This window comes from Globicephala melas, chromosome 18 (assembly GCF_963455315.2).
Source record: "Globicephala melas chromosome 18, mGloMel1.2, whole genome shotgun sequence".
NCBI lineage: Eukaryota > Metazoa > Chordata > Mammalia > Artiodactyla > Delphinidae > Globicephala > Globicephala melas.
The window spans coordinates 3,408,574-3,426,692 of NC_083331.1; the positions used below are offsets into that span (position 1 = coordinate 3,408,574).

General features: G+C 45.2%; 1 protein-coding gene across 2 annotated transcripts in view; it reads left to right on the plus strand.

Annotated features, from left to right (window-relative positions):
• Positions 1–18,119, plus strand: part of LOC115866786 (phospholipid-transporting ATPase IB) — a 529,444-nt gene that overhangs the window by 85,976 nt on the left and 425,349 nt on the right. For both annotated transcript variants that reach the window (XM_060287727.1, XM_060287726.1), the window contains exon 2: positions 1,811–1,955. In XM_060287727.1, the coding sequence (XP_060143710.1) occupies positions 1,811–1,955 (145 nt within the window). The remainder of the gene's footprint in view (positions 1–1,810; positions 1,956–18,119) is intronic.

The window sequence follows — 18,119 nt, forward strand, 5'->3', positions numbered from 1 at the left end:
CGGGGCAGGTCACTGCATCCCTGCCTGGAGGATTCAAATCGACCTTTTATTAGACTGAAGTAAAAGGGACTTATTCAGCCAGCGAATATGAGTGCCCGCCGTGTACCAGGCATCTTCTGGGCGCTAAGGTCACTGCATTGAACAGAACATGTCTCTGCTGCCCTGGAGCTTTTGCTCTTGGACTTGGGAAGACAGACCATAAATAAATAGTGCCAGGTAACGATGATAAAGCCGTGGAGGAGAGCGAAGTGGGATGAGGGAGCAGAGCGGAAAGCAGCACTTCGATTCAGGCTGGCTTACAAACTAGCCCCTGTCGGCCTTAAATCAGCAAATGCTTCAAAACCAGCCTACTCCGGCGGCTCCCGGGCCAGCCAGTCTCCAAGGACCTGCTGCCCTCTGCTGCCCCTGTGGATAAGCAGAGGCGGAGCAGAGGGACCCCGGAGAGCGGAGGCCGGAGGACAGGGTCTGAGGCTCGGGTCGTGTACTGAGACTTGCGCCTGCTCTGCGACCAGGGACCCGGCTGTGAGCACATCTCACGACAGCACAGCAGCTCTCAATACCCAGTTTGATATTTGGGTGTCCTCTTCTTAGGATGAGGATTATAATAGGATTCTAACCACTTTAAAAAAGATGACATACTTCCACAGCCAAAGCTGTCTCTTTCAAAATGTTTCTGAATGTGCTTTGTAGCTGTGAAGTGGCTGTTTACTGAAGTGAGATGCCCGTTTCCTAAGTGATATGCGACACCTGTTTCTTTCATAGGTGGAAAGTGCGGCAGGTATTAGGGCAGATGCAATTTAAGGAAAAGCAGAGAAGACTCTGTCATCTGTAGGGCACTTATTTTTCTGTGGGCCTTGAGGTCAGGGCCCCGCCCCCACCCCAAGGTCAAATCGCGAGGTGGGTGGCCCCGTGCAGTGAGGGACCCTGTCTTGTATTTGGAGGGGTGTGTGTGTGGAGGGGTGTGCACCTGGGCAGACATATTGGGTGTGTCATCGTTGTCCCTGCCGACCCCTCCTCAAGTGAAGGTTATGGGGAGCTTTAGCCCAAGAGAGGCTCGGCTCGGCTCTAGGACTGAAATCGCATCTTAAGGAGATAGGCTGGCTTGGGTCTTAACCACAGAAGCCCTGGATGAAGGCTCATGTCGCGCCCGCGAGCGGGGATGGGCGGGATTCTGCTCTCAGGTCGCCAGGCGCGTCGGGGGAGAAAAGCTGCTGGTTCGTTCCAGAAACCAGGAGACCAGCCCTCTGCACGGAGGGTCTGGAATTTCATTCTGGAGCACAGAGGTGTCTTCCACCGTCCTCTCTGGCGGCCGAATGCAGGGCACACCCCCTTAATGTGTCTCTCCGTTCCTCAGCGCAAGGAAGCCGGGAAAGCCTAGCTCGGGAATTCACTCCCTGGGCCTGGAGGGGGAGCTCGCCCCGGGGAGGGGAGGCTCTGGCCTCTGCTCCCTGCATCCGCTCGGCCCACGTGGTCCTACCTGCAGGGGTGCGCCCCTCGCCACCCCTGCGCGGACTGCGCTCCCCGCGCCCAGGCCCGGCTGGCCGGCGAGTGGGGAGGGGAGGGAGGGCGGGGCGAGGGGCGGGAGGGCCGAGGTTCCCACCCCCGGGAGGGGCTCCTCAGCGCTGGGGACCAGCGCGGGCGGGGCGGGGCCGACAAGCTGCGCGCGTCTCCAGGGGCCGCCGAGGTACAGCTGCGGCGCGTCGCCCGGAGCATCCTTTCCAGCTGGTCCCCGCCCGCCCGCCCGTGCTGCTGCCTGTGCCGGGCGTGACTTCTTTGTGTTCTGCTTTCTGACCGCGCCTCTTCTCCGCAGGACCTGTTCGTTCTTCTTCGGGCTACAAGAAGGCAGATGATGAGATGTCCCGGGCCACGTCTGTTGGGGACCAGCTGGACGCACCAGCCCGCACCATTTACCTCAACCAACCGCATCTCAACAGATTCCGTGACAACCGGATCAGGTAGGAGGCGGCAGCCAGCCGAGAGTCGCAGGAAGCGGTTAATTCACAGCTGGGATGTGGCTCGGCTTCCTCTCCTGGGCTTTTCCACGCACCTGGCCAGCCCCCCGCCCCTCTCTGCTGTCGCCAGCCCCCTCCGCTCCCCTCCCCCTCAAGCCTGGCAGTCTACACCCGCGTTTCCAATCGGGTCATGGGAATATAGCTCGTACCTTTCTCTCCTTTGCGTTGGTTCTGTGCTCAGGCTGGCTGTGAGCCCGGAGGACGTTTTTAGGCTTCCGTCCCTGGCAAAAATGAGGTTTCTCGTCTCTTCATCCCTGAGTGCCCTTCCAAGAATTCCCCAGCCCTGTTTTAAGCCAACCGATAGCTCTCCTTAACAAGTTACCGACTGTAATGTGGAGAAGCGCTTTATACTGGAATCCCTCAGGTCACAAGGACTCGCATTCAGCTCTCAATGCCCAGGACATTTGTTAAGAGGGCTTTATTTGCTGGGAAACTTTGCCCAGAGTTAGCGGGAAGATGGATGGACGCTAACATGTAAACGTCTGCTTTTTGCGGGCCACTCTCTTGGGTACTTTAGCTGCACTGGCTTTATAAAACCTCAGAACCCCTTGAAGAAGGCAGTCTTACCTTCACACGAGGAGACTGACAGAGAAGGATGTTAAATATGGCCATTTAGCTACTAAATGGCATAGCTGGAAATAGAACCTAGCCTGCCTGACTACTAAACCCAAAGTCTTTCTGCTGTGCCAAGCTAGATCTTTTAGGCATGTGAGTTAGCATGTTTGCAAATTTCATTAAACTTTCAGGCTTAGACAGCTTTATCTCTGGGAGTGACTTCAGAGGATGTAGTTCTGTGCGTGGCTCAGAACACCATGCTCAGGTGTGGAGAAGGTAAGTGATTGGTCAGGTTACATACGGATTATTGACAAACCTGAATCCCAGGCCAGGGCTCCTTTGTTATGTGTTAAGCTTTGTTATGTGTTAAGTGTTCCTCTGCAGCCGTGGCACTTGAGCTTAGCCTGACATCTTTCTTCAGAAAGGCCCGGCTGTTGGACATTATTGTAGCTTGATAGGATTTGGGATAAAATAATGGTGCATATACTATGCAGAAGTGACGCTTTCATTTATTAAAAGAGTGTTAGATGATCCTGGATGGCTCTGTTTTGGGTTTTAAGGATGACCGTTGGGGCCTATTTAATACTTAAGCGTGTAGCTTGGAAGAATAGCTGAGACCGAATTCAAGGCTGAGTGGGCTTGGTTTAAGATACAGAGCCTCAAGCACTAGTTCCCGCTTCACCCACTAGGATAGCTCTAATCAGAAAGACAGTAGCAGGTGCTGGCGAGGATGTGCAGAAATGGGAACCGTCCTGCATTGCTGATGGGAATGAAAAATGGTGTAGCTGCTTCGGAAAACAGTTTGTTTCTTAAAAGGTTAAATGTGAAGTTACATATGATCCAGAAATTCGAGGTGTATATACCCAAGAGAAATGAAGACGTATGTCCACACAGAAACTGGTATAGAAGTCCCTAGCAGCATTATGATGGTAGGTAAAAGTGGAAACCGTCCAAATGTCTGTCGACTGACAAGTGAGTGAATAAACCGTGGTACATCCGTACAGTGGAGTATCATTTGGCCACAAAAAAGAATGCACTTCTACAACATGAATGAACTTTGAACACACTATGCTAGGAGAAGCCAGTAATAGGCCTCCTGTATGATTGTATTTATATGAAATACCCAGAGGAGGCAAATCTACGGAGACATAAGATTAGTGGCTTCTAGGGCTGAGAGTAGGTTGGGAAAAGAGGAATGACTGTAATGTACACGGGGTTTCATTGGGGTGATGGATACACAACTCTGTGAAATACACTTAAACCATCTGCAATCCGGCACTGACATTATAGTTCCATTTCCTTAGACTTTCTCATGTGTGACCTTAAGATATTTTCAAGTAGTACTTTTGCTTAGTTCCTATTAATTTCGGTATCCATTTATGCATGCTTAAAGCTGGGAGAATGAAATAGGGGTCTTTGTTTTTTGTCCGAATTCTCTAGTTCCCATGGAAGGTGAAGCTTTTTAAAAGCCTTGGTAGCGAGGCCTCACAACCTGTTCTGTAATTAAGACGCACATTGACTTTAAAATTTTTTAAATTTATTTTTTATTGGAGTGTAGTTTATGTACAATGTTGTGTTAGTTTCTGGTGTACAGCAAAGTGATTCGGTTATACACACATATATACATAAATCCTTTTTCAGACTCTTTTCCATTATAGGTTATTACAAGATATTGAATATAGTTCCCTGTGCTGTACAGTAGGTCCTTGTTGGATCTGTTTTATATATAGTAGTGTATAAAACACTGCTAATTTATCCCTCCCCTCACCCCTCCCTTTTGGTAACCATAAGTTTGTTCTCTATATCTGAAGACTCACATTGACTTTTGAAACTGATTTTTATTATTAATCAAAGAGATTTCCAGCGGCTGCCTGTTATACAGTTTCATTTGTACTCTTTTGGGGGTGGGGGAGGGCTAAGTGGGAGTATACCGTGGGTCGGCTAGGAAGAAAGTAGGTAGACACAAACCATTCCATTTAAAGCCTTGTATGTGAGTGTATAGTTGAATTAGTTAAATATGTTAAATCTTACAATGCATACAGTTTGAGTTCATGGCTTATACTGTGAGCATAGGTTTCAGAGTCTACTGAATAGGCTCTAAGAAATTAAAGTATGGTGCCGGCTGTTCTAGAAAATGGTCTTCCAATACTCACTTTACCTCCACTGTATATTTAATTAGGAATTACTAATGGTGATGTGACTCGTAGTTCATTAAAGAATCGATTTTAAAGCTTCTTGGCATATAGTTTAAGGATTTTACAAAATGTTGAACAATATTGTTTCAGCACTTGAATATTGCTGAAATCGTTTTATAAAATACTGATTTTTTTAAAAAAATAAGGCCTTTTGTCTTCGTCATGGCTGTTTGTTGAAAGTTGATAAAGCTACTCAAAGGAGTATTTTCATTAAAGGGAGTTGATAAAGGAGTTATTTTTCTTAATATAGTTTTTCTTGGGAAAACATTAATGGTTTTTCCCGGAAGCTGGGGCGTATGGAGTGTTGATCCCAGATAGCTTGCATCTAAACTGAGGCTTTTGAAAAGAAGGGACCACGTGGGACAGATGGGGTCACGCTGGTCCATGGAGTGGGGGTGTCTGGTGTATCCGATGCCCTGCACCTCCGTAGGCTGGCCGTCCCTGGAACCGAGCTCTCGCACTTACCTTCCCCACCCGAGGCCATCTCTGGCTTGGAAGCTCATGATGGTGGGGCAGTTGCTATGTGACTGCCTTCATGGGCAACTGGTGTTTTGACTTCACGGAAGGGGTTGGAGTTTGCCAAGGCGGGATGTGGTGGTTGTGCGTTCGGGGAGGTTGGCGAGGGGCAGCATGGTACCATTCAGGGCAGCGATGGACGGTCCGGGGTTAACGTTTGGACTGGTGTGTCCATCCAAGAAGGAAGCTCCCCGCCAGGTGAGTGGGAGTGAGAAGGTCACTGCCAGGGTTAACTGGCTTTGGCAGCCCCAGGGGAATGCCAGACATGGTGACTCAAATTCCAAGCAATTCCTTGAAATTCTGGAAGGGTTCGTGCCGTGTCAATGGATGTCTCTCTAAACCTTGTTCTTGACGCTGCAGGTAACACCAGCATTTGATCTGAAGCTGTGGTATGTTGAAGTTTTCCATTATTGAAGCCAATGAATTTGGATTATCAAAATCATAGAGAAATAGAACATGGTCTTTTTCTCCTAGGCATTGATCTTCTAGGACCTTAACTGTGAAGACAGTAACTGTCTTCAATCATCCAGCAATGACTAGATTTTACAGTGTAATTATTACATCTACACATGAAAGATTGTATATATGTCTACTTGACAAGATTCCTTTTTTCTCAAGTGTATAATCACATCTCCTTTAAAATTTAACAGCTTTATTGAGAAATAATTCACATACCATATAATTCACCCGTCTAAAGGATACAGTCCAGCGGCTTTTACTGTATTCAAGGTTGTTCTGAAGTTGTGGTGCTGGTTGTACATTTTATAGCTTCCAGAGGAAACTCTGTGCCCCTTAGCTGACATCTCCCCATCCCCTCCTCCCCGGCCTGAAGCAACCACTGATCCACTTTCTATCTCTGAAGATTTTCCCGTTCTGGACGTTTCATATGAACGATACCATTTCCCTTTAAGCATTTTAAGTTAAGTATTAAAAGCTTATAGAAAGCTTGCTATCTAGTGGAACCTGGTGGCGAATAATTAATTTTGTGTATGTAAATTTAAAAGTTTCAAGTTACACAATTTTTCTTCCGGAAAATACCTTGAAATGATTTCCTGGTCAAAGGAATGGGCAATATTTATGTCATCTAGATCAGGCACGTGCAGTCTTTTTATGTGACTATCGAGCGTGCCATTTAAAACAGTGAGTTTCAAGGCTGTCAAACGGTTTTCTCCAGTATTTGAAATGAGGCCTTCAAAGCAAGTTAGGAATGTTTACAGACACTCAGATGTGAATGAGTCATTCATTTCAGGTGGGAGTTAAAGATGGCGAAAATCTTCATTAAAGCAATAACTCGAGCTTTGTCAAGCTATTGCATTGCTTAAAGCTGCTTTGCCTTAAGAGAAAATTGCTTCATGTGAATAGTTTGCTGATTTTGTCAGGATAAGTTTGGAGTAGAATTTTGCCTTTATAGAGAGGAGAATTGAGCACTGGGTGGTAGGTTTAAGCATCATGGTTTCATAATATTAGGGTGGGAGCATCACAGTTTCATAATATTAGGGTGGGGTCCTGATGCCTAAGAGGAGGTTTTTCTTTTACGGAGTGAAGAGAACAAAATCATCTTCAAAAGCAGTTTGTACCCGAATAGCGGTGGTAAATGTTTGTATATGGTACCAGATCTAAGATCATGGAGGGCTGCGAGGACGAGCGATTCTCTCTAAACGGCTAAAGCCGCAGAATTTAGGTAGGATCTGGTCATCCCACTTAAGGTGCTTACAGTTTAACAGAGAAACCATACCAAGATACCGGTAACAATCGTAACTTCCTTTTGATTCACGTACAGATCGTTGTGTTAAAAACCAAGGTTTATAGATCTCACGTGAGACAGTCATCCTTGTTAAGTTTGGCAAAGGTAAAGGTATATAAAATCCTTATCAAGAATAGTTGATGATGTTGAAAGCATTCCATTCGCCTACTTTAAAACGGCCTCAAGATTTTCTTCCATTTATGCTGTTTTTTCTTGATCTGTTTATATTTTGAATAAAACTTGTATGTTCTTAAGGCATACAACGTGATGGTTTCATACACAGAGCAAAATACTACAGTCAAGCTAATCAACATATAATCTCTTCACATAGCTAGCGTTAGCTGTTTTTAATTTCAAGGCATAGACTTGGTTAATCTCCAAACCAAGCACTCCTAGCCTATATTTCCTGAACATGAATGTCACAGCACATCAAGAATCCTTACTTTTATACGTGCCAGTAGCAAGTAAGGCCGCAGAAGATGCTTGTAATTAGAACACTTACTAGGTTTGCACCACTGGACAAGGCTTCGGAGGCATTTTGCAGATAAAAGCACTCAAATCGGGGGCCTTTGGCGCTGTTTATTTCAGGTAACTATGACGTGCTTGAGCTTTCTTGAAATGTAGTATTTTTAGAAACAGAAGCGTGTCAGCCTTGGGCCGCTTTTGTATTTGATGTTTCTAAGGAAACAGCAAATGTCTAGGAGAACCGACTTGGACGGGTGAATTGCTTTATCGAGTTGACCCTTGTATGGGTAGATCTGGTGCAGATTTTGAATTTGACTAAAGAAATGTCTGTGCCATTCCCATTTATAAAAACAGGCAAAGGTGTTGGGTTTGAGTTCTAGTCAGTCACTTATTTTCCCCTCCCCTAGTCCCAGATTCTGTTGAACTCTTACTGTCTGTCTTCTGTGAACTTGAGCGCTTCTGACTCTTACTGATAAAAAGAATTAAGCATCAGGATTTGTGAAAAACACACGTTAAAATTAACCAGAATTGGAGACGACTAGGGCGATGTGACAGCTACACGCAGTATCAGTTCTAAATCAGATCTTGGCACAGAAAAGGTACATTGGAGGAAACACTGAACTTATTTTTTAAATTGAAGTATAGTTGATTTACAGTGTTGTGTTAATTTCTGCTGTCCAGCACAGTGACTCAGTTATACACATACATACATTCTTTTTCATATTCTTTTCCATGATGGTTATTGAATATAGTTCCCTGTGCTATATACAGTAGGACCTTGTTGTTTATCCATTCTCTACGTAATAGTTTGCATCTGCTGATCCCAAACTCCCAATCCAGCCCTCCACCCCGCCCCTTGGCAACCACAAGTCTGTTCTCTATGTCTGTGAGTCTGCTTCTGTTTCGTAGATAAGTTCGTTTGTGTCTTATTTTAGATTCCACATATGAGTGATATCATATTTGTCTTTCCCTTTCTGACTGACTTCACTTAGTATGATAGTGTGTACTTGCAACTGTGTTGCTGCAAATGGCATTATTTTGTTCTTTTTCATGGCTGAGTAGTATTCCATTGTATATCTGTAACACTGGTGAATTTTGAACTCTGTAGTTGGGGTAGTATTGTGCCAATGTCATTAAATTAGTTTTGATCATGTTTCTAAGGTGATAGGAGATACTGACTTTGTGGGGGGCCTGGGTGAAGGTTTATGGCAACTCTCTACTATGTTTGCGACTCTTCTGTGAGCATCAACTTATCTCAAAGTAAAAATACACTAAAAACCAGAAGTATCTGGGACAGTAGGAACTAAATGCTCAACTCTCGTCTTTCTGTTGGATGCTTTGGGCGATGTTGGGTCCTTACTGGGGACAGATGTGTGTTTGAAGGGGTGGTGGTCAGGGGAGACTGGACCAGTATCTTCACATATCCACGGTGCCGATCAGATGGGAAGGCAGCATCCCCTTAGCTGGCAACAGTAGGGTCTGTTTGCAAACGTCCGATGTAGTTGTGTCGAAGTTGAAAAAGTAGAACCGTGGGCTGCAGAAAATTCTGCAGTCAGAGTTCAGTCATGTGAGCTTTTGTGTAGTTATCTAGAAAGTAGCGTCTAAGTGTTCATTCTGCTACTTCTGGCTGAGTCACTCAACAGACAGCAGAAGCTTACTCAGAAATGCTAATCAGCAGCCCTTTCAAGAGGGACAATGCCTCGTGAGAACAAAAGGGGAGGTCTGACCATTGTTGGGAGGGAGGGAGGTTTTACAAAGAAATTTCCTGAAATCCATGAGGTTGGCTTTGACCATCTAAATGCTGATCTGCCCTTTTCTCCTAAATGAACGCCAGCTCTTCACAACTCAAACTGTAGGCTTTTAGATACCCTTACCTATGTTTTTAATTAGATGTAGTTAGGAAAGGATTTGGGGTTGAGTTTGGGATGTTGTGGTTGGTCCTTCAGAGCGATTATTCTCTGTATCTTCAGTATTTGTCCTCCGTAGGCTCCTGGAGAGGTGTGGCTGGCTGGGGCTTTCAGACCTGCCTGAGACGAGCTGACAGCTGGGGAGAGGGCCTCGCTCTGTCACACAAGCTCTACAGCCACATCAGTGGTCTCCAGATTTTTTTGATCACATGTCCCATCCGTCAAACTTTTTACCATGAACCTGGAATATGTCTATTTAACTATCTGTCTATATGTATTACTGTCATTATCTGAAGACCCAATACGTATTTACCAAGATTCTCAGTTAAGAATTACGGATGTCAATCCACATTGTTGGTAACTTTCTTGACTTTTGAATATTTTCGGCTGATTTATCAGATTTAATTAAATTATCCTAACATTTAACCTGGAAAAATGATTTTGAAGAGCTTTTATTTCCTAAAGGTGCCAGTTGTACTGTTTATTTGCTTGTCATTCGTTTATTATTTTCAAAACGCGGTTTGCTTCATTGCGTGGTTCTTTTTTTTTTTGGCTGCTGCGTTAGGTCTTCTTTGCTGCGGGCAGGCTTTCTCTAGTTGCAGTGAGCAACGGCTACTCTTTGTTGTGGTGCGCGGGCTTCTTGTTGCGGAGCACGGGCTCTAAGGTGCGCAGGCTTCAGTAGCTGTGGCTCATGGGCTCAGTAGTTGTGGCACAGGGGCTCTAGAGCACAGGCTCAGTAGTTGTGGCGCACGGGCTTAGTTGCTCCGCGGCATGTGGGATCTTCCCGGCCCAGGGCTCGAACTCGTGTCCCCTGCATTGGCAGCTGGATTCATATCCACTGCGCCACCGGGGAAGTCCATTGCATGTTTCTGAAGCCACTTGTTCTTTTTGGGAGAGTTAGTCTAGTTGACAAGCGCGCCTAGCTGGATGCAGACACCGAAACGTGCAGTAATAAGCTGAGAGAACGGCCAGGGGAGGGCACCTTTGTTACTCCCTTAGTCCCTTTAGCTGCCAGGACAAAATACCATAGCCTGGGGGTTTAAACAGCAGAGATGCATTTTCTCACAGTTCTAGAGGCTGGAAGTGCAAGATGGAGGGTGCCAGCATGGTCAAGTTCTGGTGAGGACCCTCTTCCTGTCTTGTATACCACCACCTTCTCACGTGGTGAGGAGAGAGAGAGAGAGAGAGAGAGAGAGAGACCAAGCTGTGTGGTGTCCCTTCCTGTGAGGGCACTAATGCCATCATGAGGGCCCCACCCTCATGACCCCATCTCAACTTAATCACCTCCCAAAGGCGCCATCTCCAATACAGTCACGGGGGATGCGGGTGGGGTTAGGGCTTCGACATAGGGATTTTTAGGGGACACAGTTCAGTCCACAGCATCCCCTGACCCCCACTGTTAGGGCGCTTCTCCTTCAGCTGTGTTACAGAGGGTCTTGGGGCATTCAATAAAGGTTGTTAAAGCGAACTTCTTGGAGGTACATGTACATATAAGCTCTGATACCTTTCTCCTACACCCCAGGGTGGAAGCACCTGCTCTAGATTCTTTTCCTTGGAGGAAACTTGTGTGGTCTGACCCAGTCTGACCTTGACCTTACGCTTCAGCAGCACTGAGATACATGACAGTAAGGAGGCTGGAGCACCGTTTCCAAGCCTGCGCTGGTCTGTGCTAGGGAAGCACGTCAGCCCCCGACTGTCAAGAGTGATGCTCCGGGGCTGGGCGTGGGTCATGGCTCTGGAGGGCAGGCCAGCGGCAGAGTGGGTGTGGGTGAAGCTGACGGTAGATGACCAGTGAGCTGGGTTGGAGGTGAGTAGTGGCTCACATCGGGAGGGCATCCAGGCATGGGGGAGGCACGTGCGAAGGGCAGAAGGTCTACCAGCCATGTGTGTGCCTTTCCAGAAACGATGCGGATGATACCTGAGGTGCCGAGAAAAGCCAGGCCCCTGGAGGTGAGTTAGCTGCAGAGAGGAAGGCTTTTAAAGGGGCAGGTGAGAGCGTTACATTGTTTCCGGGACCCTTCTGGCTGATGCAGTTATATAAAGGAATATTCCTTAAGTTATCCAATCAAAAAATGACTCCTTTATTTCTGCTCCTGTAAAGAGTGGAGGTTTCAAAAGTATTGTCTAGCATATGAAATGTGTTACCAAGCTCTGACAATTTAAAAAGAGCTCTTTATTTGAAAACAGTAAGGCTATATAGGCTGAGTAGTGTCACACTTACTTCCCCAGTATTCCATCTGTTACAACTGCCTCCTGTTAATGTTTCATGTTACCTTTACAAATCATTAATCATTCTAGGATTGATAGATCAGAATAAATTGAATTACCTCATCAATGACTATGGCAGAAGGGCAAACAGAAACGTTGACTTCTCTCAGTGTTACTGTTTTGCTGGACAGCTGCCACTAGGATTTCAGTAAAGTTTTGTTCACTATGTTTCCTTAGATGTTGCAGGAGAAATAATTTTAAGGACAGGAGGGAGCGTGTGTGCACGTATATACAGAGTTATTCTCTGTATGGAGGTCTTGACATGGGTCAACCATGTTTATAAGCTCAGTATTGTCAATGTTATGAAGTTGGGAAACTCCAAGGCCAAAGAAAACATCATGGGAGATTCCTTCTGATGTCTTTACCAATCTCCTTCCTCCATTCTGTGTAAATGTCTGCGTGCGCACACGCGCGCACACACACGTACACACACACGCACATACGCCCGAAATGCTCACTTAATGCTTATAATTCATTTGCCTGCCAAGGAACATCTGTCTCCATTGAGGGTTGGAGAAGTTATCTATGATATTTTTGCCCTTAAAACGGTACCTGAAAACTCCAAAACTACATTGCTCACATTAAACCCTGAGGGCATGTTGAGAAAGCTTCATGTTACTGACCATTTTTTCATGTTTCTCATTCCAAGTTCTGAGGACCATGTGTTTTGAGATTTGCGGTCCATTTGATAGTAACTTTCTTTGGATGGTTCATGGGCACAATACAGTGCTGCAAAATTTTTTTTCACAAGTCATACGCTTACCTAGACAAGAAGCAATTTTTAATACAGTGCTTGTGTTTGCTATGGAATAAAATAAGTGTTTTATAGAAACCAACCCCTGATGTTTAAGGATTTGGGAATAGTGGATTGCTTTATAAGAAAGTTAGCTCAGTTAGGTTTTAAATCATAATACTTTCTATATAAATAGTTCGCAGATATTAATGTTCTTCACAGCCAAGTATGTTTTCTCACCTAGCAGCTGAAGATGAATCAATTATGCATCGCGTGCTCTTTTGAACTGTTGGGCTAAGGGACCTCATGAATTTTGATATTTTGAGATACTACAATTAGAAAAAATGAATACAGTAAGAATGGCTAGGTTTTTTGAGAAACTCATATGCTGTTTACTTTTTGAAATACATCGGGTATTTAAAAAATTAGAACGACCTAAAAATGGGTCCACATATGTCCATGGAATAATAATGTTTATAACGTAATGAATAGAGCAGTAGTTGAGTGATAGAGCTTTGTTGTAACGTCTGAGATGTGTTCTCTGCTTAGTAAGACTTTGAAGATAGTTGCTGACTGAGGGGGCAGGGTGTCGGGGAGAGATGGATTGGGAGTTTGGGGTTAGCAGATGCCAACTATTATATATAGAATGGGTAAACAACAAGGTCCTACTGTACAGCACGGAGAACTGTATTTAATATCCTACAAACCATAATAGAAAAGAATATGAAAAAGAATATATCAACATATATGTGTAACTGGATCACTTTGCTGTTCAGCAGAAGTTAACATTGTAAATCAAGTATACTTCAGTAAAATTAAAAAAAAAAGTGAATTGTCTCTAAAACCTTTTTGCCAGGTTGATGTAGCCCATAAATGATCAAATGCATTTTCGTGGAACCTTTGCGAGACAGCATCAGTGCCGATGGTCACTTCATGCTTGCACTCCACAGGCCGTATTGCGCTTCCCATCTCCTGTCGCATGGTTGGAGAGAGGATATATAGATCATTTTTTTAAAAAACCTTACATTGCATAAGAAAAATCTGTTTATTTGGTCTGGGGTGGAAACTAGCACGTGGTGATTTTGTTGAAGGCGATCCTATTGTCACCCGTCCTGCAGTGCGTATGTCACGGGGTTATTGTGAGGATTAATTAATTAATATGCATATTTACTGAATTAATATGCAGAAAACACTGTAAACAGTGTCTGACTGAGTGCCTTATGAATTTTGATGTTCCCGTCATTTGCATTTTAGATAGTATGTTTGGCAATAACTTTCCACTAAACTTTGTATATGATCACTTGAGTTAAAAAAAAAAAAACAACCCACCAGGTTTGGTGTTGTGTTAGTAGAGATTAAAAAATAATGTGCAGGGCTTCCCTGGCGGCGCAGTGGTTGAGAGTCCGCCTGCCGATGCAGGGGACGCGGGTTCATGCCCCGGTCCGGGAGGATCCCACATGCCGCGGAGCGGCTGAGCCCTTGAGCCATGGCCGTTGAGCCTGCGCGTCTGGAGCCTGTGCTCCGCAGCGGGAGAGGCCACAACAGTGAGAGGCCCGTGTACCGAAAAAAAAAAAAAAAAAAAGTGCACCTTGAGTAGGCTGAGTGGATGTAAGGAACAAACACAAACATTTTCGTTTTGCTTAAACCTGATTTTTAAGATTTAATTTTAGTGTTTGCCTGAGGTTATCACAGAGAATTTTAAATTGCTAAGTACTTACTGGAAAAATAGTAACAGAAAAAACTAGCAGTGTAAACTTTTTTTTTTTTTTTTTGAATAGCGCGAGGAGGAAAGGCCATCAAAGTGAAGTAAAGTGGGCGAAGCAAATCCGGTCTGTAGGTCTTGGCTCTCCTGATTTCTGGCTGAATGACCTGTGCCAGTAATTTCCTGCATTTCCGCATTTGTCAGATGGGAAGCACATCTCCTTGGAGGTTTCTTGTGATCACATGGGGCTCCAAGTGTGAAAATGTCCAGAACGTGATGCACCGTGGATATCGCCTCTCCGGTCCTTCATAATATGTCATGTAGGCCTATCGCTTTTTTTCTTTCCCTTTTTAATTGTGCTAAATACACGTAACATAAAATTTACCATCCTCATTATTTTAAGTGTACGGTTCAGTAGGGTCAAGTACACTCACGTCATGGTGCAGACAATCGCCAGGACTCTTCATCTTCCCAAACTAAGACTTTCTATCCCTCCAGCCTCCCCACCCACACTCCCCCTGACCCCCACTGTTCTATTTCCTGTCTCTCTGAATCTGTCTACTCCGGACGCCTCCTGTAATCTTCTTACTGCCCTTTGAAATAGTAATTCTCCACCATTGTCGGGAGTTTCAGGACTCTATCAAGCTGTCATTGTTTTTATGGTGTCTCCATCCTTTGATTCTCCTGTGCTTGATCTTACGTCTTGCTGTGTACCATGGTACAAAAAAGCCCCATTTTTCAAAATAGGTATAAAAGTTTAAAGGAAACTCAAATGACTTATTTTCTTCCCTATTTCTCCCGTCGACTTTACCCATTTTCCCCTGATGGTCCTGGGAAAGTTGGGATATTCCTGGACCAGGATGGAGAATTGAAGGCTGGGGAAGACGCTTGGTGGGATTGGGCATGGGCTTTAACCAGACCTGCCTTGTCAAGCAGGTGGTTTCTCCTGCCCCGGTTCAGGCTCTCTTTCTCCACTTGTTACGGTGACCCCCACCCCTCAACCATTTCCCTTCCAGGGGGTTATTTTTCTAGAACAGTGAAGGCTCTGGGATTCTTCATCCAGGGACCATTTCTACTTGTGTTGCGTCTTCAGTAAGGTATGCAAGGCTGTGCTCATTCTACCCTTGGATTCCCGGTCCATCTCCCCCTGTTTCTTCTCATCCTGTGTTCTGACTGCAGCGAGATGCTCCCTGGGCCTTTAATCACGCGCTTTCCCTGGAGTGCTTTCTCCTTCCTTGCTAAAGCCTTTCGGTCTTTTAAGATTTGGGTCTCACATCTCTCTTTTTAAAAATATATTATTGAGGTATAGTTGATTTACAATGTGTTAATTTCTGCCGTACGGCAAAGTGACTCAGTTATACATGTATATATACTTTTCCATTATGGTTTACACAGGAGGGTCCCACATCTCTTAAGAAGAGTGCCCTTCTTGTCTCACATCTCCCACCCCCTTGGCTGTCCAGCCCACTCCCAGCCCCGCGGCACTGCACTGAATGACTTTCTTCCACAGGTGAAGGTCAGAACTGACCAGAAAATAGGAATTGGCTTCACACGTTGTTCTAAGATTTCCCTTCCTACTTAATTGCTTATTGAACAGAACCGAACCCCCAAAGCAGTTACTTAAGCCTCAGAAATTTGTGTTTTGTGTGCTTTTCATGTTTTGCTTTTATATATAAAGTACTCCTGAAAGGGGGGTGCTGAGTTACATGCTTTTAATGGCAGTTCTTCAGACTTAACAGATTTCTGTCTGTCCTCACATGCAGGTGCCTTTGGGATTTAATGTGATAGCTGGCACGCTTAGTCATTTCTATCAGCTGAAGTTTAAAATGTGTTCATTTGGCCAATTTATTTTTAGTGTCTAGTACACACCAGTCACTGAGCTGCCGTTGGGGATGTGATGGAAAAGCAAGGCATTGGTGACTTGTTTCTTTTCCCGTTTTGCTTTAGTTTTTTGGTGGGTTTGGGTGCAGGTGATGACTTAGGGATCACACGTGTTATCCAGGCCTGGATCAGCTAGTTCCCCTCTGCTTTCCGGCTCACACCCTCAGCCTCTTAGAAAAGGAATTCCAGGAGCAGAAGACTCAGCGCAGCCTTCTGGTGTGTTCTTTCTGAGTCGTGCCGTGTGGCACTTTCACTACCACGGCACCTTCCCCTTAGGCTCACCTTGCGGTACAGACTGCACCCAGGTGAGGGGGCCAGGCTCCCACATCTGAGCCTGCACCCCTAAGGAGAGGCCGGAAGGGAGGTGTGGGCGAGGTGGAGCTGGAATCCCCAATTCACAGGAAAAAGGTACGTAACTCACCTGAACCCCACAGTTTGTGGAGGACCAAGGAGCCACCTGCCCGAGGTGCAAACAGTAAAACCGACTAAAAATCTGTCTGCTGTGCCTTGTCCTCGTGCACCAGCATTGGTCTGCAGTGTCGGCAATAAAATAAATACACGTATGTGCTTCAAACTAGCGCATTTTTATTACTTTTAAATACATGTTATATTCGACATGGGGATTAGGAGCAGTCCCAGGTAACCCTCTGGCCCCCCGTGCACACAGACTAGATTTAATAAAAATCTTAAAATGGAAACATTTTCATAATTATTCCTTGTTTGCAAATTGGAGACCAAATCAAGAAAATAAAAAGCTACCATTAGTGGTGTGATTCAGTAGTTGTCTACATTATATTTTTTTACAGATGTTTTGGTTTTGTTAAATTTCACCTACGAGTTACTTGACAATTATTGATGTAAATGTTGTAGCAGCCTATAACCAAAGGATCAAAATTCAAACTGTTATGTAAATATAAAAATGATTGAACAGATAGTTGTGCTTTTTTTTTTTTTAACATCTTTATTGGAGTATAATTGCTTTACAGTGGTGTGTTAGTTTCTGCTTTATAACAAAGGGTTGTGCTTTTTCTTGTACTATGATTTTAGTATTTATTGGCATGATCAGATAAAACTTGATAAAGGCAGTGTTTGCTGCTTCCCGGTCAATTTTATATGTTTTAGTTTCATGATTGTTACTGAATGTAATTTTGCCACACGGAGGAGGGGACTACTAAAACGCAATCTTCTCTGGGTCTGTGACCCACCGGAGGCAAGCTGCCCCTCTACCATCGTCCTGGGTCTCAAGCTGCCCTTGACCGTGGGCTGCATCTTCTCCTGCACCTGTGCAGCTGTATCTGGCCATAGCATCCTGTCTTCCGGGCCTAGGTTTCCTCTTGTGTCAAATGAGGGTCTCGAAGTAGATCTTTCAAGCGCTGTTCTGGCTGTGAAATCCTGTGGTGACTGTATCCTGAGTCCGTGGCCTGGCTTGGGGGAACAGGTTCCGTTGACCTGTTGACCAGTTCCTGTTGCAGCTCCCACGCCTGCCGTCCTTAGCGCCTGAGGCAGGCGGGACCCGTGTCTCTCGCCCGTTGGCAGGTGTTGCAGGTGGTCTGTGAATGTGTCACGGGTTCCCTGTTGCTTCGTTCCCTACGACTAGGAGTGAGAGATTGGCTCAGGTCTCCCTCTGCATTTGGGAGGAGATAGATTCTCCGTAGGCTCCAGAGTCTTACATTACATTCTTCTATGTTCGCACCCATCCAGTTAGGAGACTAATGCTATTACCAGACTGTCACAGATTTGGGGGTCAGCTCGCTCCTGAGTTTTGCCTGACATGCTTTGAGCTGTGTCACTTAATGCACAGGATTTGCCATGCTGGTGGTGATGTGGCTGCAGTGAGTATTTTGGCCTTAGTCATTGCTTTGGCCTTAGACTTAATTTTGACGTCATAGTGCAGCCTTTGCTTTCTTTTTGTTCACGTTTGTGTTTGTTGCTCGTGAACTGGCTCTTAGTTTTTCTAAGTAACAGAATCCCCACCGAATCCCACCCTCTTCTTCTGTTCACTGGGGGCGCCTGACCTCTGTTGTCACTTGTTCCATCTCCTATTTTTGCGTTTTTTCTGGACTCCTGGGCGTGGCTACTGGCACCCGTCATAGAATCACTAACCAAATGGGAAACGGGGGGCGGAGCCATCAGTTTGGACC